The sequence below is a fragment of the Aspergillus lucknowensis genome, assembly GCF_044049455.1.
Source record: "Aspergillus lucknowensis strain CBS 449.75 chromosome Unknown BJX67scaffold_5, whole genome shotgun sequence".
NCBI lineage: Eukaryota > Fungi > Ascomycota > Eurotiomycetes > Eurotiales > Aspergillaceae > Aspergillus > Aspergillus lucknowensis.
This window is the reverse complement of record NW_027263549.1, coordinates 382339-408776: the sequence shown is the minus strand read 5'-3', so window position 1 is coordinate 408776 and position 26438 is coordinate 382339. Positions and strand designations below refer to the sequence as shown.

Sequence of the window (26438 nt, the reverse complement as noted above, 5' to 3'; positions counted from 1 at the left end):
TTATTGAGTGTACACACCTGGATTAATCGGATCCCAACTCGTTAGTTTGGTGGACTTAAGTTGAGGCGTGGATATCCCAGCACATTTGTAGCTGCCATGGTGTCTGTATAATAAGTCTAAGAGCGCCACAGTTAACAGGCTGGAATAGTCCGTCGTCGTCGTCGTCGTCGTCGTCGTCGTCGTCGTCGTCGTCGTCGTCGTCGTTGTAGTAGTAGTAGTAGTAGTAGTAGTAGTAGTAGTAGTAGTGGTAGTAATCCAGATTTATATAGTGCCTATCTGTCAGCTTTTTGCCAATTTGAAGCTCTCAACACTAATTCACATGATATACTATCCTTGTATTATAAGTTGGTATAGAACAAGATTCCTTTTCTAGCAAGACAATGCCACTTTTTTTCTTGCCTTAGGGAAAAAGCCTATAAAAACCTGGAGGTTCTATATAGTAATATATAGGTATAGAGGGTGCCAAAGGAAAGGCATAATCAGAACTATGCATAGGCAGCTCTCATCTCCTTTCCACCCACTATACATGCTAGTAAAGTCCCTGAATCCTCCACTGTGGCCAAGAGTGATGGTTGTAGGTTTTGAACTAATGAACCCTCGTTCTAGATCTGGGTTGGGCTCCCACCAACCAGAGATCTCTCCAGGGCCTGCCATGATACCACCGCCCCTGGAATAGTCAATGTGGTTCCATCCAGGGTCGAGGAACCAAGGAATCGTGTCGGGACCGATGGCATCTTTTTTGTCCATGTCACATCCATATCTTCGACAACACTTATCTACTCATTGGGATTCCCATGGCTTATCTTGTTTACGCTTGATCTAAACTTAACTACTTGTTCGGCGTGGTATGTTCAGGTTTCCCGGAAGAGACTGATTCTACGGCGTGGATCACTTTCTTCGAGTTGAGCACGGGTACAAGATTCAAGAAATTCAGGTCCGATGGCTTCGAAACATCGTTGATGAAAATGTCAAGAACCTCGCCGTACATTCACCGACGAAAAAGCCGGCGGTAAGAGAGCCGAGGTTTGGTTCTCCCGATTGCGCAGTCCTCCTCGCTCCCGAAAATTGGCTTCCATTCTGCGGAGGAAGAAAGGAGCATGAAGAAGAAATAAGCATTTGAGCCCGAATTTGCCCGCCCCCGGCTTGCGTGGGATGGAATCCAACCGAAGGGGATCGACAGTTTGAGAATGTGCACCCGCTGAAGAACTTCCGAAATGGACAAATTTAACCGCGCAATAAAGAGGAGTCGGGACATCTCCGAGCGGAGAAACCGACGAGATGATTGGATGGAGCCTCTGCTGACAATTTATCCGGTGCGGGAAATTATGGAAGGCCACTGGCGGAAAAATTCCCGCTTGGGTCCCCACGGAGAAGTGTCTACCGATTGACATCATCACAGAGCCCCAAGGACACACGCGGTCGAGGACCGATCGGGAAGGTATGAAGGAAGCCCTGGAGGCTTCGAGAGGAAGAGAGCGGAACATCTCCAGAACTTCGTCCGAGGATTGCCTCAGCGCCATGGTTATTGGCGTCTTCGACCCAGCCAGGGACCCCTCGCGTGTCGACCCCCACCGGAGGAGCTCCAGCGCGACCTTTTATTTCCCCTCCTCCCTCCCTCCCTTCCATTCCTTGACTGCCCTTCTCTCTTCCCATCTTTCTCTTTCATAGAAACCCCTCTCTTTTTATTCCCCCAGCCATCTCTGCATAATGTCTCTCGGCAAGAAGGTCACCCTCAACACCGGTGCTCAGATTCCGTACGTTCAAGCCCCCGGTTTCTCCCATGCTATACACTCACAAAACACAGCCAGTTGGGATTCGGCACCTGGCAGTCCGCCCCCGGCCAGGTCGGCGAGGCCGTCTACCAGGCCCTGAAGGCTGGCTACCGCCACCTTGATCTCGCGACCATCTACCAGAACCAGCGTGAGGTCGCCCAGGGCATCAAGCGCGCCTACCAGGACGTGCCCGGCCTCAAGCGCGAGGACATCTTCATCACGTCCAAGCTCTGGAACTCTCAGCACGACCCCGCCGTCGTCGAGAAGGCTCTGGACGAGTGTCTCGCCGAGCTAGAGCTCGACTACCTCGACCTCTACCTCGTCCACTGGCCTGTCGCTTTCAAGACCGGCGACGACCTCTTCCCTCTCGAGGAGAACAGCCCCGTCCCCGAGGGCGACGTTGTTATCGACGACAGCATCTCGATTGTCGACACCTGGAAGGCTATGACGCAGCTTCCGAAGAGCAAAGCCCGCGCCGTCGGTGTCTCCAACCACAGCGTTGAGCACATCGAGGCTCTCATCAAGGCCACTGGTGTTGTCCCGGCCGTCAATCAGATCGAGCGTCACCCTGTCCTCCAGAGCCCCAAGCTGATCGAATACGCTGCAAAGAAGGGCATCCACATCACCGCTTACTCTGTACGTCTACCTCGCAATTACATCTAGTGAATCGCATAACTGATTAAATTCCAGGCCTTCGGCAACAACCAGTTCAACATCCCCCTCCTCGTCGCCCACGACACCGTCAAGGCCGTCGCCGCCGAGGCCTCCGCCCGCACCGGCAAGACCGTCACCCCGGCTCAGGTCATCCTCAACTGGTCCCAGGTCGGCGGCCACTCCGTGATCCCCAAGTCCGTCACAACCTCCCGCATCATCGAGAACTTCCAGGAGGTCGAGCTCACTCCCGAGGAGATCGCCAAGGTCTCCAAGCTCGGCGAGAACCGCCGCCGCTACAACACCCCGTACGTGGCGAACCAGCCGCGCTGGAACGTTGACATCTTCGGCGAGGAAGAGGAGAAGCCTGCTGGGCATAAGGTTATTGTTTAGATGACGGTGCTGGTCACTGATGATTGGATGACGGACGACGGATGACGGATGTAAATATGACGTTTAAAATAAATGGATGATAGAGTCAATAATCTTCTCGTACGGATAGTGCGAAACTTGGCAGAGCCATCCCTCGGTAAAGAACACAATCGTTCCACTAGTACGGGAAATGCGCGGATAGGCGGCATGTTCTTGCAGCACTAACCGTGGTAATGTTGCCTAAGTAAAGGTGACTCGCCAGCTTATGAATAGCACGATCAATGTAATCACAGTTAGTTCGCCGTGGGTCCCGGGTTTTAGTTTGTTATATAGTACATATGATCTTCCCCTTCGTCTGATTACTCTCCATGAGCTTATGAGCCTCCACGACGTCCTCGAACGCAAACACCTTCTCCACAAAGACCTTGAACGTCCCATCGCGGAACTTCGCCAACGCATTCTCAACAAGCATATCCCTCAACTTGCGCTGGTAACCCTCATCCCGACTCCGCAGTGTACTCCCCTCAACTCGCACCCTCTTCCGCAGGAATGGCGAAATATCAACAGGCCCCTCGGTCTTCACCCCGCCCATGAACGCAAGATTCACAATTCGCCCGTCCAGCGCCGCAGCCTTGAGGTTATCCTGGAAGTACGGCGCACCGATGTAGTCCACGATCACGTCGACGCCCTTGCCATTAGTCGCCTTGAGTAATTCGTCCGCCCAGTTCTGCGTCCGATAGTTAAACCCGGCTGTGGCGCCGAGTTTCTGGACGCAGAAGTTGATTTTCTCCTCGGACCCGGCCGTCACGTAGATCGCCGATGCACCTGCCGCCTTCGCGAGTTGGATCCCGGATATCGAGACCGACGACGCCCCGGCGTGCCAGAGCACGGACTCGCCCGGTTGGAAAGCACCAACGAGGTAGAGAGCTTGCGTCGCCGTTATCCATGTCTACGCAGCGGAGCCGTCAGTGTTACCTCCAGACCTCAAATTGGAGGGAACAAACCTCGGGAATGCCCGCGGCCTCCTCAAACGACAACTCAGCGGGTTTATGTATCAGCATGCCCGACGAAACAGCAATATACTCCGCGTAGGCACCACCATATGCCAACCCGAAGACTTCGTCGCCGATCTTGAAATCGTCCGTGTTTCTCTCGCCGAGCTCGGAGATTGTTCCGGAGAACTCGACGCCGAGGGTTTGGGGCGCTTGCGGCGGGACGGGGTACTGTCCCATGCGCTGGAGGAGGTCCATGCGGTTTAGGCCGAAGGCCTTGACCTTCACGAGGGCTTGCCTCGGCCCAGGCAAGGGCCGGGGAATTGTATCGACGTAGAGGGCTTCCGCGGGGCCGGCGCCATTTTTGACGGCTGTTTGCGTTGGTTAGTTTAGTCGGTGTTGGATTGGTGGGGGGGAGGTACCAATTGCGCGCATTGTTTTTTGAGAGGACATCTTGCTTGCTTGTGTTCAATTGACCCAAAAGAGATGGAGGCAGGGGTGCTGGGCTGCCGAGGAAGATGGGAAGAAGTCTCGATGAGGGGATGATGTAGTGAGTGTGGATGGCCTCAGCAGCGATTGATAAGCAGGCGGGGTCAGCACCCTGTCTGTGGCCAGGTGGAATTCCCGACGAAATCTATACTCGGTACCTAGGGACTTCATTATTATTGTGCAGAGCAATCCATTGTCCTTCTAAATTCCCTTCGACTGTACTTTGAGTAATCCAGCGAACTCGCCATGCGGAACGCAGCTTGTCCGGCTTTTCATTGCCAACAGCAGACCATCTTTTCCGAGCCCCACCGGAAACCGGCTGTCAGCAGCCGCCCCTCACCGATACCCGAGCCGTAAAGTTTCGCCGGCGATCAGCTTCGTACCGCTCATTCGCCTGCTTGATGAACCTGTCCCGCTGTTCTTTAGCCAAATCCCTGGCATTCCGATAAGCGGTTAGACCCTGCTTGTAGGTTTCTGAGCTACCATGTAATGCCCACTGCCCAACTTGTGTCATCACATAATCAGTACGGTGGTCTGGGTCATCATTAAGCCGAGACCTAGTGGGATGTATCGTGTATAGCCCGAGACATCCAGCATGATAGGTAGACGCCATTGCATAGGCATTATTGTCATAATCTGCGGGTGTGGTGGTGGTGGTGATGGTGGTACTGCTACTACCCCGATTCCCAAATTGCTGTAGAGAATGCATAGCTCGTGCCCCTAGAGCGCCATCGTAACAGGCCTGGCGTGTAGCCACAAGAATTGATCCATCATGGCCTTTGACTTCGATAAAGAAATTCGGCGCTATGGGACGGCTCCTCTTGGTTGTTGGGATAATCTGGTTCTTCAGTTGCTTCCGGATGGCAGATTTAAGCTGGTTTGGCCGTGCGCCATGGTAGAAATCAGGCTGCGCAGGGGCTAGAGTGCCGTCGGTTAGAGGAGCCAGCTCCTTGAATGGGTGTCCAGCACCAGTTTGGTAACCATCCTTTTCCTTGCCTTCAAGAACCGGAAGGATGCTCTTGATGACCAGCTGTTCATCAGCAGCATTTTTATTGAGTCTGGCAAATCTTTCATATTCCCTTTCTAAAAGATCTGGTGGCAAAGTAAGTGAAGGTCGGCGGTTCCGCAACGTCATTCGGATTTCTGCGAAGTTCTCTGGCTCGGATGGCTCAGTACCATCTGGGTATGTAGATAATGGCAGGTAAACACCATGGTTTTCTATATGTTCCTCAAAGTGTTTATCGTAAACCGTTGTGTTTTTAGGCTTGGTCTCGGTGTATGCCGTAGGAGGTGCTGAGTTAGAGCTTGTAGGATCCATAGAGTACTCGTTAAAGTTGGATGGTGCGGGATGCTAGGAGCAATCAGTATTTGATCCCTGGTTCAAAATAAGTAGTGAACACGCACATTTCTGATATCAGATAGATCTGGGCCTCCACAGCGGGAGAATTTTCTAATCTCTTGCAAACAAGTAGTAGAGCAGGTGCGTAGAAAGTCAGGCGCAAAAGTGTAAGGGTAGGGAGAGGAATCCTGGCGTGAAGAAGCTTGTCTGTATCTTCGATTAGCTTCCCTCAGCGAGCTCTTTGTCAACCACAGCCTAGATAGGTTATCCCAAAACAATGGAGGAGGATGGAAAGCACGGTGCTTCCGTGGTCGATACCGATGCTTTGGAGATGGCATGGAGGGAGGGGAGAGAGGGTCAATCTCTGGAGAAATAAGGGAGAAGGTTGTAAAAAAATGTGGAACTTGGGTCTCAGTTCAGGGGGCCTCATTTGAAGTGGCCGAAACAAAGAAATCGTAGTGAAAGAAGCACAGTTGGGCTCTATTATGCTTTGAAATTGAAACAAAGAGCAGCCACAAACTCATCTCGGCATGCTTAGTATTCTTTTGGAATTGACTCATTACTTTGAGTAGTTCCTCACAAGACAATAGAACACCCAGAGAGATCTGGATGGGAAGAATTAGCTGAGGCTTCGGGCAAGGGATGAGAACTCACTGGAGGCCTGTTTGGGCGATATTTCATGTATATAAATCCCCTCCCACAAAACACCAGCGGATCGTCCGTGATCGAGTGACCACGGTTACCTAATAGATGCCAAGCAAGAGAGAAGGAAACTTTTGGTTTTCAAAGTGGTGGGAGATCATGGAACCTTTGCCGATTTAAATAGGAAAGGTGGTAAGGGTGGCGGATGAGGCTCCGAGTTAGATCGTAAATTCCAGGTTTATTCGATTGACCCAGATTGAATGGTGTCCAGAGACAAGACACCCCCTGTCCCTTGGAAACTAGTAAAGCACTGGCTCAGAATCGCTTGTACAGCTGCCGCCAATGTGTGATGGAAACACCGTTGGCGCCTAGCAGTATGCATAGGGTTGAGAGCAATTCTATCATGGCTGCCGAAGCCGACTTAGCGCCGCAGTCGTTCTCTGCTCTGTATTCATACATCTCCCGAAAACAGGGATAACTGGTGCAGTATCTGATTATTGAAAAGGAAATGTAAAACTGGTGCGATACCTACATCATCCTCTCTGCGACGAAGGCGTTCCTCGAGTGTTGCGGCACATATCCACGCCCCAGTTGGACGGTCTCGGCGCTAATTTGGTACACAAAATGGTTAGATAGGTTTATGCAACAGTAGGAATCGATGCAAAAGCCAGCTTCCTTGCAGAAACGTATGGTATACATTTTCACCTCAAGAACTGCAGCATTTCTGCCCGCTCTGATGCGGAAACAGTGGGACGCGGAGTACATATCGTGCTCAACTCTCTCTCTCTGAGGAGTTCCTCCATGCCTCATGGCAATGTGTGGCAGAGTACGGTTACATGGTCGAGATCAGCAAGCGCGATATTATAGGCAACGCTCGGCTAAGCATGAACGAGTTTCTCCAGAATCGGGCATTTATTGGAGTGGACATGTCTCAAATTTGCAAGGACCGGCCCCGGGTCCTTCGCCGGTATGTCATTCACCCTCAACGGCTCCCGAGGTCCCCATTCCCTCCTTCTCGAACAAGGACTAGTATCGTTGACTACGGGACCGGCTACATCCAGACTGCTCGAACAGTGCGTGGCGCTGTACAAACAAGGCGCCATTAAGGGGATCCACCCAATTCACACTTTTAATGCCGCTGCTGTCCCAAAGGCGTTTCGGGACATGCAGGGAGGGAAGTCTATCGGGAAAGTGGTCATCCGCGATCCCCACAACGCCGAGCACCTGAACTTAGGCCGTGGTCGTCAGCAGCCGAAGTTATCTGTTGATCGTTCTTATCTCCTTTTCGGCGGACTCCCTCTGAAGGAAGAGGACTAACCAGGGGACTGTGCTTTTCGTTACCTCCAACAGGGTGCGGTCATTTGTTCTAAGATCGTGCTGGTCCGAGTGCGCTCTTCTTTGACGTGATCTCCATCTGCTTCTCCGGGTAGGTTCCTAACAGTGACAGGACGTTTGAGTCAGCATGGATAGAGAATCGCTTCTGATACTCACTTGGAGGATAAAGTGATGAGAATGCTCTCTTTCTACTGCGCGTGGCCTTGCGATGTTCAATTTGGCGGGTCTGGGGAGAGCTTTCTGAATTGTTTGAAAGGGGGTTAGTTGGCGATGGGAAAGGCTTCAGAGTGAAATTGAAAAAGAACCTTTGCGTCGAGGAGCCAGTGATCGGCGGACAGGCACCCAGACTAGTGAAGAGAATAGGAGGCTCATCACGAGATAGGATACAACTCAGAACTGTTAGCTTAACGTTCCTAAGAGGTTGCGCCATGGATTTCTGAACTCGGACCAAGTGGCTTGAGATACAGCGGCGGGTCAGACCTCGTGCGTGGGTGGAAAGAATTATAGGAGAGCATTAGAAAAACACATTGTTATCAGAATTGGAAGTAACCCAATATTCCCTAGGTCCCTCGCTCTCTCCAGCAACCCATCATTTTCCCATCGACTCGCCATCTTTCTCCTCCGTTCCTCCTTCAGTGTTCGTCTCCATACCTAAAATTTGTCATCCAATATGACCTCTACCCCCGTAATTGGTCCGAATCCACATGTCCACGAATCCGTCGCCTGGCGGTCTCAAGGAAGGATACCATCGACCTAGGAGCCCTAGTCAGTGCGAGCTGTCCTGCCAGAATATCACCAGAATAGCCGAAGCCATCCGTATGACGATTCATTTGGCAGTCCTTCACCCGCATGACACAGCTGAGAGATATCTGTGAGCGATCCCATCATACCCAGAAATCCCGTTCTCGCTCTCCCTTGCCTCAACTGGCACCTGACGATAGGCAGAGGCTAAGCACTTGCTTGGAAGCAACTATGATACTTTCGTGGTTGAGACTGCACGGTTTTTTCTGGCATCCGGAGAATAGCTGTATTCTTGCCGAGAGCACAGATTATTCTTGGGCAAGTTTAGCTCAGTTCATTCCCCGGTGGCTTCTAGCTGACGACTTTTTCTTCATTCACCAGTTGAGATTACGCCGGTATCCATAGCCACCCGAAATTCACTCAAGCTTCCTAGGAGTGTCTTGTTGGGCGACCATTTAGCCAGCTGTACCCCGTTCCTCAGGTCACTTATTGTCGTCCTAAAGCCTCGGAGGCCAATCGTTGACGCCGAAGCCCAGAGCCTAGTAGTTGCAGCACGCAACCTTGCTTTCACCTTGATCATGAATTTTGGAACGCGCAGAACCGGAACCTAAGCAAGACATAGCTTGCCCGTTTCACTTCCCAGATGAAAAATCTCTCGAGTCTCTTTCTCAATCCGAATTCATAATGAAGAGTTCTAGCTGCTCAGGGAGACCAAGTATGTACCATGCAGGTCATCAGAGATGCTCTTCGGACGCATGCCAATCCTTCTGCATCATATCAAATACCAAACCCTTCTCCTACCTTTTTTGAGGCTCCAAGAACTACATCATCCAACTGCGGAGGAAGCTACTCAGGAGTACTATTATAGCAGACTATGGGACATGCACGTCCTAACCTCCAGGCAAGTGGCCTTCTTACATGGTTCGTGGTGCAAATTTTTCCTATATAGAATGTAGCATCACAATGCCCCTAGAGGGGAAATTGTACTCAGGTTCATACCACTGGCATACCCCATACACTACACTGGACAAAGGAACTTCCTTGTAGTGATACTCTTAGAAGAATAGTCTCGAACTTTGCGAATAGAACTAACTATTGAGGCATTCCTTCGGATACTATCATAATGCTCATATCTCTAACGAGAGAAACAAGTGCCACAGGCAAATCCGCGTCACCCCCATTCCGGGCTTTCACGATTGGTAGGGAGAGGCTATATCTAATGCACATTCTAAACAAGGCGTCGATCAACATCAAACCCCACGGGAACCGAATCCCTACGACGTACAAAAGCAAACCGAATGGAAATGCGCAAAAAATGTGCCGAGATATGCTTGCTACAATGCATTCCCTCCTTCAGATTCTTGGCCGTCTGTCTTCCGAATGATTGTCTTTCGAGATTCAATGAACTTCCAATACAGCTGCAGGACAGGCGAACTTGGATGATCTTGCCATTTCAGGTCAGAACCACTCTCTTCAAGCGCTGTTATAAAATCTCGAAAGCAGTTCTTGTATATAGTGGACGTGGTGGTAAATGCGCTTGCAAGGTTGGTGGCATGGAGGTTCAGCGCCGCGATGGTCAGGGCGTAACCTATAACACAATAGAATTAGCATTCTTTTCTTTTAACTGTAGCGGACGTTGGTCTATCCTCACTAATCCTCTTCACCTCCGTGGGGTTCATGCCGTACGGCATTTGGAAGACGCCGTAGTCTCGTCTCCCTCCCAGTTCGTAAAGTTCCGCTTGACAGAGACAATTGCCCCGGTGAACCACCTGATTACCGCATGAGATCATATCGAAGTCAGGTTTTGTTGCTGACCCCAGCTTGTCGCGCTTAAAGGTCGAAATAAAACGATTTCTGAACGCAAGGTAGACTTTATTTGTCCTCTCAACATGTGAAAGTCTGAGTTCAACACAATCTAAGTCTGTGCGCAAAGACTGAACTTCATCCTGCAGTGTGTCGACTTGGGATTGTAATTGTGAACACGACTCTTTTGAGGCTGCGTAATCGATCCCTCTTCTGTTTCCCGCCATGATGTTGTCTCCAATGACCTCTATCATCAAAAAGTCTTCAGTGACAGCATTCACTCCCGCCTTCTTTGCCTGTAGCAAAACCTCTGTCGTTGCCCCCAAGTAAATTTTGAACTACCACAGCTGTGTCAGCCAGAATAGCCCTTCACTTGAAAGGGTTGACCCTTTTTAGTGGAGGGCGGACGGTGGGAGTAATGAGAGCCCTCGACAAAAACTGACACGCGGTCCCAGAGAAAAACATGCAGACTATTTCAATCTTCTCTGCTAATTCCGTCAAATACATGAGCTGATGCATTCCTCAAAGCTCTTCATATTGAATCCGGATTTAAATTGAAGCGAAGGCAGCCAATGTGCGACCAAACATATATGTCCACTGTTGAGATGAAGATGATCTAATAGAGATCCCAATTAATATCAAACAAAGGACATGCTACTACTTGTAATGACTCTTTAATATCTAAATATAGGTTGATTGATTGAACTACCTTCCAAGGGTTTGGAGAACTAATGAATAGAGAACTAATAAAGGCCCAAAGGCCAGAACAGAAGAACTAACTACTGACAGAGAATGTTGAAGCTACAACAATAAAGAGAAGAATGGTGACAACCACGATTACAACTTCTGGTCCGAAGACAGCTCAATCTGTCACTTCAAAAGCGCATCTACTGCAGAAGTGGAAACTCAGGGGTAATAATCGTGTTCGCCGCGTCAAGGATATACGCCGAGTTGTACTGGTCCTGGAAGACTATCCTCCACAGTTTGGTATGGGGAATGGCTGCGGGGAGGCTGTCAGCTAACGCAAGACAGGAGATTTTTTCGCGAGAATTTTCTGATTACAGCTTGGCAGAGGGCGGCAATCGACGGGAACTGTTCAAAAGGGAATGGCTGAGGATTGGATGTGAATAGAAGAAACTCGGCGAACCTGGCACTATGTTAGCGATAGCCGGTTTGACACGGGAAAACCGTACTTCTCGTGAAGCCTTGAAGGGAAGAAACAGATCATCTCAGGTTTTTCGAGCGCATACGACTTTGTCTGATCGGAATGCAGCCATCCGAGCTCGTAATAACGCCTGACCCCTTCATCATCGAGATTACAGGGAATTGTGCCACTCTCCAAACAACGACGTAACACGCTAACCACCGGTACTGTTAGGGCGTTGGGCGCAGGAAACGAGCGAAACACCGCGGTCGACTCAAGACTCTGAAATACACGTGCGTCATCGTCAAGAGATTTGATCAAGAGATCTTTCGAGACACTTGAAATAGTCCCACGTTTCAAATCACATCTATTCACCTACCAAATTAGTTTGGCACATAGCATGCATCTTGGTCAGGACTTACTTCGAAGACATAGGTTACCAGCGCATTGACAGCGCCCGGGTGTCCGTTCGTGATAGTGTAAAGGTATTCACGGGCATCAGTGTCCATCGTAAACCCGATCGACGGCCGTGCACAAATCCTATCGACGACGTCGCTGAATTCTGCTTCATCAAGGAATAAACAGACATCAGGAGAGTCGGGTAGGCGTGATCGAGTGATACTGATATGGCGGTGCTCCAGTTGTCGGGCTGCCATATGACGCAAAGAGGCAGATTCTTGGTCCAGTTTGGCATCCATGGCGCGTCTTGATGATTCCCAACCAGAATGCAGTATCTCCATATGAAGACTGCGCTTCGTCGATGACAAAGATCATATTTGACGCCCATAAATCGCTCTCCGCGTGGTGATATCCATTAATCACGCAACTTTCCCGTAGATAGAGCACTGGATTGGCGATATTATCATCCCAGTTATTGATGAATACTACTGGCTCGCCACGATTTGTGTAGTACTGGACTAATAGTCCCGCCAGTGTAGACTTGCCCGAGGAGGGCGTCCCTCTAATATGCAGGATACGCTTTTCATCAAGTAACATGCCCAGTTTCCTGACAGTCTCAGAGCGTGGGCAAACTTCTGGATGCGAGATCATGATGTTGCGAGGTGGGGAGTGCGCTGCAGCTTACACTTAGCAAAAATCAACCTCTTCTAGAAATAACAGACAAAGGTGCCGTCCAGTACGCTGTGTGCAACGAGAGTAAATGTCCACATTCATCGCAAAGGGTGTTTTGAGAGATAGTGTAAGCTGCGCCAACAACTGATCCGGCTGTACAATCACAAAAACGAGCTGAGGTTTTATACAAGAACTTGCAGGCACCCATTTCGACTCGTACAACGGGATTTGAGGTTGCGGGTTCTTTGGACGGCTTTCTGAGGGTCTCAGGCGAATCTGCAGGGGGAGTCCACTCCGGGAAGATTGTGGACGCCATTATGCGGACGGTATTGGGTGCGTGATCAGAACTGGAAAGATCAATCGGGGTAGCTAAACGAAACAAGGCAGGTCAGAGAAACCAAATCAGGAAGTAGCTATTCCAGTCACCTGACCTCAGATATTGGCGAGAGCTAGTAGTCATGTCGGCAGGGGCCCAAGCGAGCGGTGGCTGGAAAAGCTGATCAAGGCCCTGTTCAGTAGGGCCCAGGAAAATGAAAGAATCTTTTTTTGTCACAATATCCGGCATGTCAAGGTTTCTTTTCTTGTCAGTCTGTCATGCGATACTTTTAGATTAGTCATTCCTGCCTAGCCAACGAGCATCTAGTATTTTGGTAGCCAATCAGAAGTCTTAATTTTTTTAGAGTTGTCTCCGTGAGCTCACTCCTCCGAATCAACATCATGTCTCCTTTCTCCCCCGGCGCCCCTCAGCGTCATCAAGTCATCATAGGAGGTACTGGAACTTTCGTTCCGCATGAAACCCGCTCGTCAGTATGACTCAGGTTCGACCTTGACATCGAACACTTGAGCTCGTGAAAAGACTCCAAAACTCTGCACCTGTTGAATAGAAACAAACCCAAATAACAACACCTCTTCGTTAGCATGAGTCCGATCGCTTCAGAGCCATTCTGGATCCAGATCCAGAATGGGGAGGAAGTCGTAGACACCGTTGTCGACGACGCGAAGAGGACCCTTCTAAAGGAACTTTGATTTGTTGCCCAGTGCCAGAAGGGCGGAGAGCGGAGAGGAGAAGATGAGAGCTCACGACACGACCAAAAGGGGAATAAGGATCGATAATCAACTAATTGCCTAGGGATGCCCAGGCCTTGACAGATGTCTAGATAGGAGGAAGCAGTCGAAAGAAAGCCACACTGTCAAGCGAATGTTAGCAGGGCCCACAGCTCAACGGGGCTTGGAGAAGCTGAACAGGGGTTGGAAAAAATTCTGTGGATTTCCAAGCCCCATTTAGCCTTCAAACCCTGTTCAGCTTTTTACCCCAAAAGAAGGTCTAAAAGGATGTTTTTTTTTTCTTGATTATAGGTATATAATCCTATATCAATAAATAACAATATAAGATAGATGGAGGTTCGGTCTGGTGCACGCGGGGTGGCAGATCCAACTATTTTACATCATGTGACTTGATTGGTGGTTTGCCTGGCTCATCCACCAACCCTGTTCCAGTCTGACCATCATGTCGAAAGCCTCCAACAGCCACCAAATCGATCGACGCTATTTCTTCTTTTACTCCGTCCTCCTTAATTCGAGACTTAAAATCTTGGCTTCTTTTGAATTATTGCTCTCCTGCTTTTCAAAACGCCCTTGTTCAACGATCTCGTCTTACGATCACGTTGCGCCTTCCAACAATGGCTCATCCCCAATGCTTTCCACAACGTAACTGCTCGAACAACGGCAAGATGCCCACACCGTTGCTCGTCAACCCGGTTCGTGCCGACACATTCGAATGCAAAGGCATACAGAGCATACTTTCAGTCATCAAGGATCATTTGTCTTTTGAGGGCGAACTGTTACGGTTCTCAGCAGTAGACATTCACGATTTTGAGTACCTAGCATCGGAGGATACCAGGCCCTTGAAATCGATGAAGTTAGGCTACTCCTTCTCTGACAGATATCTCACGATAAGGATGCCAGGGTTTGCCCACGAGATCTTGTCTGGCTTGTTCAAACAAATCGTCGACGAACAACTATGTGCAATGAGAGTTTCCCGAGAGATCATCCCTTGCGCATCACCCCTCACGGTTATTGGCCAGCGAGCCAAGGAACCAGACGCGTGCTGGTTGTCTAAGGCTACGGGCAGTTTGAAGGTCGTTGTCGAAGTTGGAGCCTCGGAAAGTGCACGACAACTAGCCATCGACGCGCGCGGTTGGGTCGAGACGCCATCCACAACGGTTGAGCGCTGCATCACAATCAACCTGACGAATGATAGTGACCTGGTGCTTGAGGTTTGGAAACTGGGCCCCCGTGTGTATCCTCTTAGGTCACGGAATCTCTTGCCTTCCGCTCTCGTCACGCAGCACATAGAGATCACACATCAGGCATCTGGACCACAAATCAGGGGATGGAGTCTCGACGACACGTTGACTTCTCAATTCAGCGACGAGATCCGTATTGAATTCGATACCATATTGGGCCGGCCTCCGGGCAATAGCCAGGAAGCAGACATTGTCTGCAACAAAGACATGTTGAGCGAGTTTGCAGCTACATTTTGGGATTCGCAAGAGCGTCATCTGAGGACACTCGCTTCTCAGTGAATGCTTTCTACTCGTTTGTCACCCGACTATGCAGAAACTCATGTGAACGCTTTCTACATTTCCCACGCGCTTTCCGAGTAGATCGAAAAGTTCTGGAAGAGCCGGGAAACTTAGCTGGCTTTATCTAAATAAAGTCAATCAGCTCCGAGAGAAGGGCAAGAAAAAGGCCCGGTATCGGAACGGAAACAGAAAGGGAGAGGGAAGCAACAGGACAATCAAGTGGGAGGATGCAGGGGCAAAGTGATAAGAGAATGAACAACAAGAGGTAAAGGTCGGACGGAATAGGTATGGAAAAGGATGGGATGAAGGTGGAGGGTGGATAGAAGATGCAGCCGGTGAATCCGGTGAATCCGGTGAATCTGCTGAAACCGTGGTCTTTGGTACAATGCATGGTATTCCTCCTCTTCACCCCATTATGAGTATGGAAAGAGTATCGGTCTCCCACACCTGTACCAGTGTCGACTTCTTATGGAGAACTATTAAGCAATGAAATAAAAAACCAGAAGCAATTCATCTTATCCTCGTTAAGCAAGCTAAGGATCATCGCCATTCTGTAAAGCAGCGTAAACGATCAAAGAAAAGAAAAGAAGCATGCAGGCGAAGGTCTATTTACTCTGCGCCATCAAACTTTCCTTTCCCAAACTTGTTACCTTCCATCCTGACCAACAGAGCGAATTTCAGCCGAATGCTGGCCGCCGCAGCTGTACGCCATTCCTGAATCCATCCCCATGCTGCGTCGCGGTCTTCTCCGAGCAAAAGGTCCATCTCTTCCTGCACTTCCCACTCGGAGTAAGCCCTTCTGCCCATGATTGCCTCGGACAGAGGGCTTATTCCAGTGAGAACCTGAAACTCCTCGAGAGCTTTTGCATTGGACTCGCCGCCAGTAAGCTTTATGGTTATTGGATGTTGCTTACTTCGTAGCGCAGATAGTGCTGCAGGTGCCTCTCCGGCCGCCACACTTCCCTGGGCAATCTGCTCGAGGTTATCCGCGGTCAACAAGGACGGGCACATATGCATGCCTTTATCGTGAGATCTGTTTGCCGGGATGCACAGGACGGTTGTTGCTACGCCATAGCGAGCTATAACATTTTTGTCCGAGGAATCGTTGGTGACGTCCTTCTGTTGCACACCCTGGGGAAACGCGTATAGTTCTCTTTTTGATGATAATATTGCCTGTAGTAACCACAAAACTGGATCACATTCTGCCAGTTGCTGAAACAGGCTATATTGATAGCTGTCAAATTCTGCACCGTGGTAGTGCTTGAACCTTTCCAGCTCCTCCAAGGCGCAATCAGCCAATAGGACCTTGTGTTTCTTCTCACCAAGGGTGCCATACCACCATTGGAATATGTTCGTCTGGGTCCTCAACACACCCTCCTCAAGAACCTCTTTTGCGGAGGTGTTCCGGATGGAAAGACGCTTGAACAGATCATCCAAAATCATAATTTTTCTCGCGTTTTCTTTTGATAATTCTTCTTTGTTTGTTTTGTTGGTTTCATTGTGAATCCCCGATTCGGAATGTGAGCTTCTGTTTTTCGACGCCGTGCCACTCTGGGTTGACTCCCCGGCCGTAGCTTTCCCTTTCCCCTTCTGGTCTTTTGTCGACGCTGGTGCCCTCTTGCGTTGCCTTTGCCACTTGGATGGGCCGGATGTTCCGCCAGGTGTGCCACTGGAGACATTTGACTTTCCTTTTTTAGTTGCAGGATCTCCTAACAGACCAGAATTAGGACCTGATGCGCCTGCTTGATTTGATTCAGGGCCGGGCGTTCCGCCAGGTGTGCCACTGGAGACATTTGACTTTCTTTTTTTAGTGGCAGGATCTCCTAACGGACCAGAATTAGGACCTGACGCGCCCGCTCGATTCGATGCAGGGCCGGAAGCCGCTGCGGGAGTATTGCTTATCTCTGTGATGGTCTTTCCAAGAGCCTGGGAGCCGATTGTTACACCAGGATGGGTTGCTTTGGGCGGTGGTGGGTAAACCCCATCCTCAGCGGGGGGCTGGGTGCGTGTAACGGCCGGGTCAGCTGGATTCGTGGTTGCTGTCGGCTCGTCTTCGTTTTCCGAGTCGGATGCGACATCAGACAGCTCTTCGATAATAGCGGATGGCAGAGCGCGGAGACCCTTCGAACTAGGTAACTCAAAACTAGCTGCTGCGCCAGCTTCCATAGGCTCAATTGAAAGATTGTCGTCATCTTCTTCCAGAAGCCCCATTTTATTCCGCCTTATCCCCATCGAAGATAAATCCTCGTCTGAGATAGCGGCAACATCCGGCTCTTTTTTAAAGAGCTTTATAGCTTCCAAGAGATCGCCAAGACCAGGGTCTAAAGACAGTGACTTTCCCCTTTTCACGTCCTGAAGTCGCTGCCAAATCGCGCATACAACAAACTTCATCGCAGTGTCATAAACTTGACACGCTGTCGCTAATCGCCCTGCTGCCTTTGTCCATCCTTGGGCGCGGTTGATTCCGAGGAAATATTCACCGTTACTTTTCCAGTAATTAACCACCTTCTTTGAGGCACTCTGTGCTGCTTTCTGGTTTTTGGCCGCAGTCTTCACAGCATCTTCAACCTTTTTCCATAGCGAAAGGTGAGTTTTTTTTACCTGTCCAAAATCTCCCTCCAAAGTCTCTCGGCCCAAGGTATACATCTCAATAAGGAGATCGTCCCGGGCATTGTCATATCTCTCCACAATTTCATTAACTTGACTCACGGCTTCGTTTAGGACACGAATATATGCTTGCTTGTCAAGATCACTTGACCACTCTCGTAGCTTGGAAAATATCTGTTGCGGGCTGGTGAACTGTTCTCCGCGTATAATGACTGCCTTTGGAGGGCAGGGATTGTTGTTTGAAGTCCTTTGAAGGTCACTATGGCAAACATTGTGTTAGTCCCAGCCCACTGTCAAGTGCTACCCCGGCCATCTTCATCACATACCTCATTTTGGAGCACCCCCAACTGAAATGGGCTCTGTTATACTTCAAATAATGGAGCAAGATCGTAAAGTAACGGTTGTGATCGGTTGAAAGGGGTCAAATTCCGGGGTGGATTGTGAGTAGAGGAGTGGGCCGCAGCTTGGCTGGTTGTAAGATTCGATGTCGAGATGAAATACGATGCTGATTCTGAATCGGAATCAGAATGAGGGTCGTGGACTTAAGGAGGAGAGTAGAAGATCAGATGCTTCGTGATTCTAGGAAGAGACTTGAGCTCAATATCTAGATCACTACCAGAATGATGAGATGTGGGAGAAGAAGAGAGGGGAGAAAGATCTTACAGATGAAGGTCGCCAGAAAGCTTTCACCTCAAGATCAAGACCTCTCAGTCCTCAGATAGACGGAGGAAGCTCAGCTCTAAATGTATGTTAGATCTTAGATCAGTAAGCTCATCCGAGTGTCATTTCAAGAGATGAAGCAAGAAACTCATTTGTCGTTGGATACGCTTCACGGGATCGACACGAAAGGCTGATTGAAGGCGTAAAATATACCAGCACAATCTCTTAGGCGTCTCGGAGGTGAGGCTTTCCTAAGGCTACTGGTTTGCAGCCGAGACGTATTCCTAAACCTCACTTCACTTCTCGAGCTTTCATCGGGGAAGAAGAGGAACACCTATAGAAACGGAAGAAACTTAAGGGCATACCAAGGAGGAAGCCAAATGTTGCCATGGTGCCTAATCTAAGTAACCTATCTTGTAGCGGTAGAACATCACTCAAACTTCACTGTGTCCAGTACATCAGATCCGGTATCCAAAATGCCTACCTAGGTATTTTGCGCTTGGGTCAAATCCTCAAATCCCTCCATTGCCTCCTCCGTAGAATCAGTCTCGCTCAACAGACCCTTCTCCGCCTTCCACTTGTTCGCGATGTAGCCGTAGGCCGTGTAAATAGTCTGCAAGACCATTGCGACTGCGTATGAGCCTACCAGGCCTTTGATTGCGGTTGGGTATTTGGGGGGGCTTCGGAGTAGAGGAAGAGGTGTGGGCCTGCTATGTTGCTGGCGCAGTAGAGGCTATCGCCCTTTGTTAGTCTTTTTACAATTCACCGTATTGTCTTCATTGGCGGGTTGGCTGACATGAAGGAATGGGGAGGGGAGGGGAGAGCATACACGAAGTAAAGACCAAGCACAGTACTCCGCTTGGAGTGGCCAGCCGTGTTAAGGTCAGGCAGAGTCCAGTTTAGAATGATGGGGGCACTGAGGAAGCTAGTCGTTGATAAGCTGCACAAGACACGGCTAATATCTGGGAATGCCTTGTGATAGCTTATTTGATAGCTTGGCTGCCTCTCCACTTGATAGCTTATTGATAGCGACTCTTCAGTACTCCAGCTTTGTAGTATAGCTGTCTTTATGCTAGTAACATATTACCTTGTCAGGGAGATGGCGTGTATAAGTAAAGCACAATCAAGGAATTTATCCTAAGCCAACACACTACTAGGTAGTAACTATTGATGATCAGAGACTCCAACCACCACCACACGGTCCAACTTCCCACCCCCTCACAAAATCCTGGGAAGCAATCCGCGACGCAAAACGTGCCGAGCAACTTTCCCGACTCCCCAATTCCTGGAGCCTATCCCCAGGAACAATCGGCGTGCGGCCAATCGTGAGCACATGCGGAATCCTCACCGAACGAGAACTCAAAATTACAGGCGAGAGACACGACGCTACCTCTCTCGCTGCTGAGATCGCGAAGGGGACTTATACTACTACTGAGATGGTTACCGCTTTCTACAAAAGAGCTGCTATTACGTAGCAACTTTGTAGTGCGCTGACGGAGATATGTTTCAGTGATGTGATTGAAAAGGCAAAGCAGCTTGATGACGAGTGTCTGACCCAGGAAGCTGAGGAGATGTAGCAGTGAGGAGATGTAACTGATTGACTGCGATAGCCTCAACAGTAATTGATAAGCAGGCGGGGTCAGCTTGCCCGTGGCACTGGAATTCTCGAGGACATCTTTGCAAGGGACGAGGTAGCTCCATTCTTACTGTACAGAACAAGTCATTGTCTCTCTAAATTCTCTTCGACTCTAATTTGAGCAGTCCTGCGAAACTCGCCGTGCGGAAACTCAGCTTGTCCAGCCCGTCATTCCAACAGAGATCGTTTTATCTCAGCCCTGCGCAGAGCCAGCAGGGGTCCTGTAAGCACGACCAATTAAGCTCGAAGTCAGAGTATATCCTATATCTGACTCTGATCTATATCGATCGACGATCTTCAAGTCTACTCTGTATAACCATTATACAAAATCTCTCTTCGTAAATTCGTCGACCTTCAAGTGGGCCGGCCATGTTATTAATCCCGAACAGTTTCTGCTCACCGGTGGAGCTCTCGGCCATCCATGTCACCGACTCGAAGATCCGAAGATACAAATCACCCGCCGACTAACCTCCCAAGTCCCTGTCCACCCCGTCACCACGTTCAGATATCCATACACATTCCCTTTCCAACAAAATGCAATCTACGACCGGGCAATGGCTCCTCAACTCCAAACCGCTCGACCTCCCCATCCTGTCAGGCCCATCCCCAACCTTCAAACAAACCAGCACCCCCTCCCCAAGCTAACACCCAAGCCCTCCTGAAAACTATCATGCTCTCCAACGACCCCGCCCAGCGAACCTGGATCTCCGCCACCGCCGACCCGGCGCGCATGTACCTCCCACTCATCCCCGAGGGCCACCGCACGATTGTTGAGGCGAAGTTTGAGGATGTTCCTGCTCTCTGGATGAAGTTGTTTGACGGTGGGAATATGGGGAAGCTTTGTACGAAGATTGTTGCATAGTTCTGTCAGTACCTGCTTGGTGAGGTGGGTATCTATTTTATATTAGAATGCAGACATGATCGTACATATGAAATGTATATATTGAAACAGACCAAGAAGAAGAATCAAGTCTATCAAATCCAAAACGCTGAAGATACGCGAAGTAATAGAGCTTCTCCTTAGACATCCTGCGTCTGCTCCTTGGGCTTCTTATCGCCCTTCACATTAACCCACTTCATAAATACCGCCCCAATAACCCCCACACAACTTAACCCAACGCCAACATAAAACGTCTGCGTCAACGCCTTATTATACGCAAAGAGCACCGCATCATAAAACCGCGCAGGAACCGTCCTCCGAACCTCCAGTGCACCGCCCGCAATCAACGCCGCCGCGTCCACCTCCGGCGCATAAACGGCCACATTCCTCCTCAGTTGATTCGCAAACACATTCTGACCAACCGAGACAAACACCGCCGCCGACAAATTCTCCAGGAACATGACGATCGCTGTACCAATGGCGATATCCTCAATCGGCAGCGCGCACTGCGGCGCCGCAAACGCAGTCTGCAATCCGAGGCCGACACCGGCGCCAAAGAGGAATTGGTACCCGATCCATTCAGAGTTCCCTGAAGAGACATCCAGGCTTGAGAGGAGGCCGCTACCGACGGCCATGAACAGCACGGTTAGATAGGTGAAGGGCATGTAGTAGCCGATTACGGAGGTTACGTAGCCGCCGGACATCGAGAATGCGACGTAGGCGAGGACCATGGGGAGGTTCATGACCCCGGAGCGGATTGCGGAGGCGCCTTTGATGGCCTGGAACCAGATCGGGATCTAACGAACTGTTAACATGCGGAAATGGGACAGGCATATTGGGGGGGCATACGTAGTAAAGCATCAGGAAGAAGCCGGCGGTGACACCCGAGCCAAACAGCGCGGACCCCCAGACATTGCGATTGCCGAAGACGCGCGGGGGGACCGTTGCACAGTCGCCGGTAAAGTATTGAATGATGATGAACCCGAACAGGAGCACGCCGGCAAGAACGAAGAGGGTGATGACACGGCCGTTCTGCCATTCGTACTTTGCACCACCCCACTGGAGAGCGAGGAGGAGACACACGACGCCAGGGAGAAGACAGATCGTCCCAGGGACGTCCATCTGCTTGACCTGGTTCTTGAAGCCAGATTGGCCCTTGTTGCTCCCGGGAAACGCGGGGATGAAGAAGAGAATGACAGAAGCTGGAAGCACACCAAGCGGGAGGTTGATGTAGAAGCACCATCGCCATGTTAGAGATGCGTTGTCGGTGAAAGCGCCGCCCATCAGGGGTCCCGCGATCGCAGAGAATCCGTACATGGCTCCCAGAAATCCAACTAGAGTTGGGCGCTTCTGCGCAGGAACAGAGTGTGCAATGAGCAAGAAGGAGCCATTGGTGACGCCGCCAGCACCAACGCCGGCAATGGCACGGCCGACAATGAGGGCAGTTGACGATGGCGCAACACCGCAGATGAGAGATCCGAGCTCAAATAAGATAAAAGCAGCAATATAGACCCATTTAACAACATAGAAGGTATATAACTTCCCCCACATAAGCTGGAACGCACAGTTAGTCAAAAGGTAGGCGCTGGCATACCAGCCCACATCTCCTAGGGCATGGAAGCGGTCGGTGATCTTGGGGATAGCGCTAGAGAGGATTGTATTGTCGAGGCCGACGAGGAACATGGCAAGATTCAGACCGACCACAATACCTACCAGTTTCATCTTTCCAGGATACTGTGGTTCCCACTCTGCGGGGCGCTCATGGTGCGGAGTCGAGGTCCCCGGGGACTCTTCGCTTTTCTCGGATCGGGGCATATTGGGAGGCTTTTCCGGTTCATTTTTCTCTGGAAAGCCGTCCGCCATAACACTTGGCGGCTCGACTCGGACCGGAATAGTTGTAAATATTGATTCCGGTGAAGAAGTGATGGGAATCCTGCCAACTTTATATTTCCTTGCGTCTCCCCAGTCCCGACTGTATTATGCTTTTCTCAATGTGGAAGGTGGAGTACGCCAAGTGGTGAGTCATGTTCACTCATCCGCAGGAACCACCAATAATCGCGTTTAGAGTGGATCCGAGAGAAAAAGCTCATCTACATTGCAATGTGATTGGGCAATCTGCGGTTAAGGCTGTGGAAAGCGTCCGAGACCCTGGGCTAACCCATTCTCGGCCACAAGAATGACTCGGGGATCTCCTCTGTCCTCAGCATTGACTACGAGCATGTCATCATGGCCAATCCTATTGACCTGTCAATTCCGGGCAATAACCAGCTCATATGTTCATGAACACATCTAACAGCTCAGGATAAACCGGCGTCCCCAGTCCAGTAACCGGATCCCAGCCATCCGCAGCGGCAAACCCATCCGTCCCACAGCCCTCACTCTTTCATTCAGTCACGTCGCGAAACAACCTCCGGATGTGCGAAGAGCACCGGATTCACAAAACCTACTGTGGGCTTCCCTGCCGCAAGCCTTTCCTCGTTGGTTCGTGTGAGAATCCCTACAAAGAGGGGCGCGATAGCGGATGTACCCCCGATCAGAGCCGGTCGGGTACGTCTTCTGCTGTGAGATGCTTCCCGTATCGTGGAGATGCAAGGTCAGAACTGACGCTGGACATAAATACATAATTGAGTCTCGAAACATCCTCGACAAACATACACTTCCACAGGAAGTCGTGACCACCGTCCAAGTTGGACTGGGTCAGCCCAATCCTCACTGGTAAGATCTCTCGTGTATCCAGTCGTGACTCTTCAGTCCGGTAATCAGGCAAAACATCCCTTTGTTCTGGAGGACGTAGTGAGAGGCAACTGGAAATTCAAGCGCACTAGTCGCTGTTGCGACAGAGTAACGAAAGTTGCGTCATCTTCAGACACAAGCCCAGCTCAGACGACGGTACACCCAAGTGTAAGAATATCAGATTCTTCTTAAATGGGAACCTGACAGTTCGGCTACCCTCCATCCAGCCGCAGTACTAGGTAGTATCGGCCGGAAACGAGCCGGAGCCCCAAGTCCTGAACACATATCGATGAAGCAGGGAGTCGCTTGTGGGACTCGGAACCCACAACAATTGTTATTTCGGGATGTTGGTTAAGCATATTTTATCAAGAGGTGAGGCGTTGACTACCAACTGATCGACACTGGGGACGGCTCGACGCTGCCCTGTCGAGCGTGAGGTGTCGAAGGCTGCGCTGAAGACCATCGAAGACAAGGCGCGTGTTGTTGAGACTCTTCCGCGAAAGGCCACGCTGCACGTGCTGCAGACAGGAGATCACGGGTTGCTGCGCGCAGACTGTCACTTTGTCGAGTCTGGCACTCAACTCCATTATTATTGCGTGGTATAGGAATAGGTTTAGGATGAAAGTAAAGTAGTGACCGAAAGGAAGAACGATGGTCGATGGCACCTGCTGTGGCCCGTCGATCGGCTGCTGAATGTCGCATTGTCGCCAGCAACGACCTTTAAAGACCTCAGCCTCGACTTCAACTCCCCAACAACTCCTCGCACACGATGGCCAGCGGTTCGAACCGCCTCCAGGGGTCACATTCGCTGCACGATGACCAACCGCGACCCTGACTTTCGACATCAGCTGGGCAGATTCCGTCTCGAACCTCTTCCCTCGCAGCTCTCCCTCCCAACCTCTGCTCCGCCTCCAATTCCGGCTCCCTCCGCGTCCAGTACAACTCCTCCCCCACCGCACCGTCCTCCCTCCCGGCCCAAACGCGTCTCGACAGCCTGCGATTTCTGTCGCAGACGGAAGAAGAAATGTGATTTTCGCTATCCCAATTGCTCCGCGTGTACGCGAGCCGGTGTTCGTTGCACCATTGCTCCGCCCGGTCCGCAGCTCGCCAACGCCTCCGTCCCGCGCGATCAGCTCGAGAAATTGCAGGATCGGGTACAATGGTTGGAAGAGATCGTCCGCCGCAAGACCGGCATTGCTGTGGCTGACAAGCCGACGGGAAGCGCGCTGGATGAGGACGGGGACTCCAATCTGTGGCACCAGTTACCTGCTATCATGATCAAGATGGCTCCTGACAGTCCGCACGACCAGGCTTCCACGGTTGGTGGCTCTACAACGGGTGTCGACTCCAGTGCGAGTCCCGTATCGGCCAGTGCATCCGGAGTAGGAACAGAACTGCCCAATGTTGGCGAGATATTTCGCGATAAACTTGAACACCGTCCGTCGTCCATGGTCCGACCGGCGGCGTCTGTGTCCGCCCCGCGCGTCCTCCGACTTGCATCGCTCGACGAAGCGGAGCGTGTGGCAGGACAGTACTTCGACAGTATGGGGTACCAGTATCCCTTCCTACATCGAGCCGACTTCTACGATCATTTACGACGGATCTATGCAGGGGAAGTACCTTCACCCGAAGTGCACTGTAGCTACCACATCACCATCGCCACTGCCATGCTCATCGGGTCTGCGAACGACGCAGAGCCCCGAGCGATAGAGTTTTATCGTGCGAGCAACGAAACTCTTCCAATTGCGCTCCATAGTGAAGACCTAACCGCTCTGCGCGCACTGCTCAGCCTAGCCCTTTACACACAATTCGCAAGCACGGGCCCCAGCGTCTGGCACGTTCTAGGTACCGCTCTGCGACTAGCCACAAGCTTGGGTTTGCACAAATCCAGACAAGCAACAAACCTGATCGATGATGAAATGTCCAAACGCGCTTTCTGGAGTCTGTACAACTTTGACCGGCTCATCGCCAGTACTCTAGGTAGACCGCTCGGGATAGCCGACGAGGATATCACCGTCTCCCTCCCCCGAGAGCTCAACGACGACTGGACCGAAGCGCCAGGCGCCAGTTCCATGACCATCCCCATCCAGGTCATCCGACTCCGCCGCATCTTCTCTCGGATCTATCGTTACCGTAAGCCCTCCTATCTCCTTGTATGCGCAGCCTGACTAACGAAAGCAATGTACCACAGTGTACAGCGCGAACCAACCTCCTCCCAGTCCCACCGAGTTATCTTTAACCCTTCGCCGTTTCCGCCATGAACTCGACGACTGGCGCACGAGCAGCCCTATCTATCCGCCAGCCCTCCTCTACTCAACCAGCTATTTTGACTACCTTCACGCAACAACACTTCTCCTCCTCTATCGCCCAAGCCCCCGAAACCCAACCCCTGACCCGAGCGGCATCATCAGCTGCGGTAACGCCAGTATCGCAGTCATCCGCTCCTACTGGGACAGTTACTCCGTTGGCAAACTAAAATGGATCTGGCTGACGCTTAGTCAAATCTATTTCGCCGGAGTAACCATCCTCTGGTGCTTGAATCGAAATTTCCATACTGTGAATGAGGGCCATGGGCCTGTCTGGGAGCCAGACGAGCCAACGATGCGAAGGGCGATTCAAGCCGTTGTCGTCATCCTCGAAGAATTCGGCAAACGGAGAGCTAGGGTAGACAAGTTAGCGGAGACATTCCGCGAACACAGCACGACGATCTTCAGCCATTTGGCTTATCAGCAGCAACAACGTCAACAATACCAACAGGCGATGCCACCGCCGTTGCGTCCCCCGCAACCAGATACGAACTCGATGTTCATGGCGCCGCCTGTGCCGCTGGCGCCGGTGCTGGACGATGTCTTGCTGGTGGATGCGTCGGGGAATATGCCCGTCATGGATCCGCAGATGGCAGAACACCTATTCTATTCCTATGACTGGTTCCAGGAGGAGATTCCGACGTTCTATACCCTATAACGTGGCTATATAGATTTTCCGT

The 26438-nt window shown here is 50.8% G+C and overlaps 9 protein-coding genes across 9 annotated transcripts; 3 read left to right on the top strand and 6 right to left on the bottom strand.

Moving 5' to 3' along the window:
- The first annotated feature begins 1614 nt into the window (after nt 1-1614).
- On the top strand, nt 1615-2938 carry akr1 (putative aldehyde reductase (AKR1)). The gene is made up of 3 exons (XM_071026177.1): nt 1615-1754; nt 1805-2408; nt 2463-2938. The coding sequence occupies exons 1-3, from the start codon at nt 1708-1710 to the stop codon at nt 2814-2816; spliced, it is 1005 nt and encodes a 334-aa protein (XP_070889678.1). The 5' UTR covers nt 1615-1707; the 3' UTR covers nt 2817-2938.
- A 182-nt stretch (nt 2939-3120) lies between these two features.
- Nucleotides 3121-4240, bottom strand: BJX67DRAFT_370138 (NAD(P)H-quinone oxidoreductase; the record flags this gene model as incomplete). Its single annotated transcript, XM_071030878.1, has 3 exons — nt 3121-3744; nt 3800-4158; nt 4210-4240. 3 exons carry the CDS (start codon nt 4238-4240, stop codon nt 3121-3123), a joined length of 1014 nt encoding a protein of 337 aa, XP_070889677.1.
- A 358-nt stretch (nt 4241-4598) lies between these two features.
- Nucleotides 4599-5953, bottom strand: BJX67DRAFT_390487 (uncharacterized protein; the record flags this gene model as incomplete). The annotated part of the gene is made up of 3 exons (XM_071034642.1): nt 4599-4912; nt 4955-5627; nt 5681-5953. The coding sequence occupies 3 exons, from the start codon at nt 5951-5953 to the stop codon at nt 4599-4601; spliced, it is 1260 nt and encodes a 419-aa protein (XP_070889676.1).
- Nucleotides 5954-10807: 4854 nt separating this feature from the next.
- BJX67DRAFT_245552 (uncharacterized protein) lies at nt 10808-12198 on the bottom strand. Its single transcript, XM_071026175.1, has 3 exons — nt 11703-12198; nt 11330-11655; nt 10808-11283 (listed from the first exon to the last, which is right to left on the bottom strand). The coding sequence occupies exons 1-3, from the start codon at nt 12018-12020 to the stop codon at nt 11151-11153; spliced, it is 777 nt and encodes a 258-aa protein (XP_070889675.1). The 5' UTR covers nt 12021-12198; the 3' UTR covers nt 10808-11150.
- Nucleotides 12199-13655: 1457 nt separating this feature from the next.
- Nucleotides 13656-15234, top strand: BJX67DRAFT_344393 (uncharacterized protein). Its single transcript, XM_071028251.1, has one exon. The coding sequence runs from the start codon at nt 14031-14033 to the stop codon at nt 14934-14936; it is 906 nt and encodes a 301-aa protein (XP_070889674.1). The 5' UTR covers nt 13656-14030; the 3' UTR covers nt 14937-15234.
- Nucleotides 14999-15436, bottom strand: BJX67DRAFT_245587 (uncharacterized protein). The gene has a single exon (XM_071026176.1). It carries the CDS (start codon nt 15325-15327, stop codon nt 15061-15063), a length of 267 nt encoding a protein of 88 aa, XP_070889673.1. The 5' UTR covers nt 15328-15436; the 3' UTR covers nt 14999-15060.
- Nucleotides 15229-17951, bottom strand: BJX67DRAFT_344391 (uncharacterized protein). The gene is made up of 2 exons (XM_071028250.1): nt 16778-17951; nt 15229-16711 (listed from the first exon to the last, which is right to left on the bottom strand). The coding sequence occupies exons 1-2, from the start codon at nt 17580-17582 to the stop codon at nt 15546-15548; spliced, it is 1971 nt and encodes a 656-aa protein (XP_070889672.1). The 5' UTR covers nt 17583-17951; the 3' UTR covers nt 15229-15545.
- A 2908-nt stretch (nt 17952-20859) lies between these two features.
- BJX67DRAFT_378025 (MDR family MFS transporter) lies at nt 20860-22534 on the bottom strand (the record flags this gene model as incomplete). Its single annotated transcript, XM_071032265.1, has 2 exons — nt 20860-21516; nt 21569-22534. The coding sequence occupies 2 exons, from the start codon at nt 22532-22534 to the stop codon at nt 20860-20862; spliced, it is 1623 nt and encodes a 540-aa protein (XP_070889671.1).
- A 1733-nt stretch (nt 22535-24267) lies between these two features.
- Nucleotides 24268-26416, top strand: BJX67DRAFT_370133 (putative C6 transcription factor; the record flags this gene model as incomplete). The annotated part of the gene is made up of 2 exons (XM_071030877.1): nt 24268-25585; nt 25644-26416. The coding sequence occupies 2 exons, from the start codon at nt 24268-24270 to the stop codon at nt 26414-26416; spliced, it is 2091 nt and encodes a 696-aa protein (XP_070889670.1).
- Between the last annotated feature and the right edge of the window lie 22 nt (nt 26417-26438).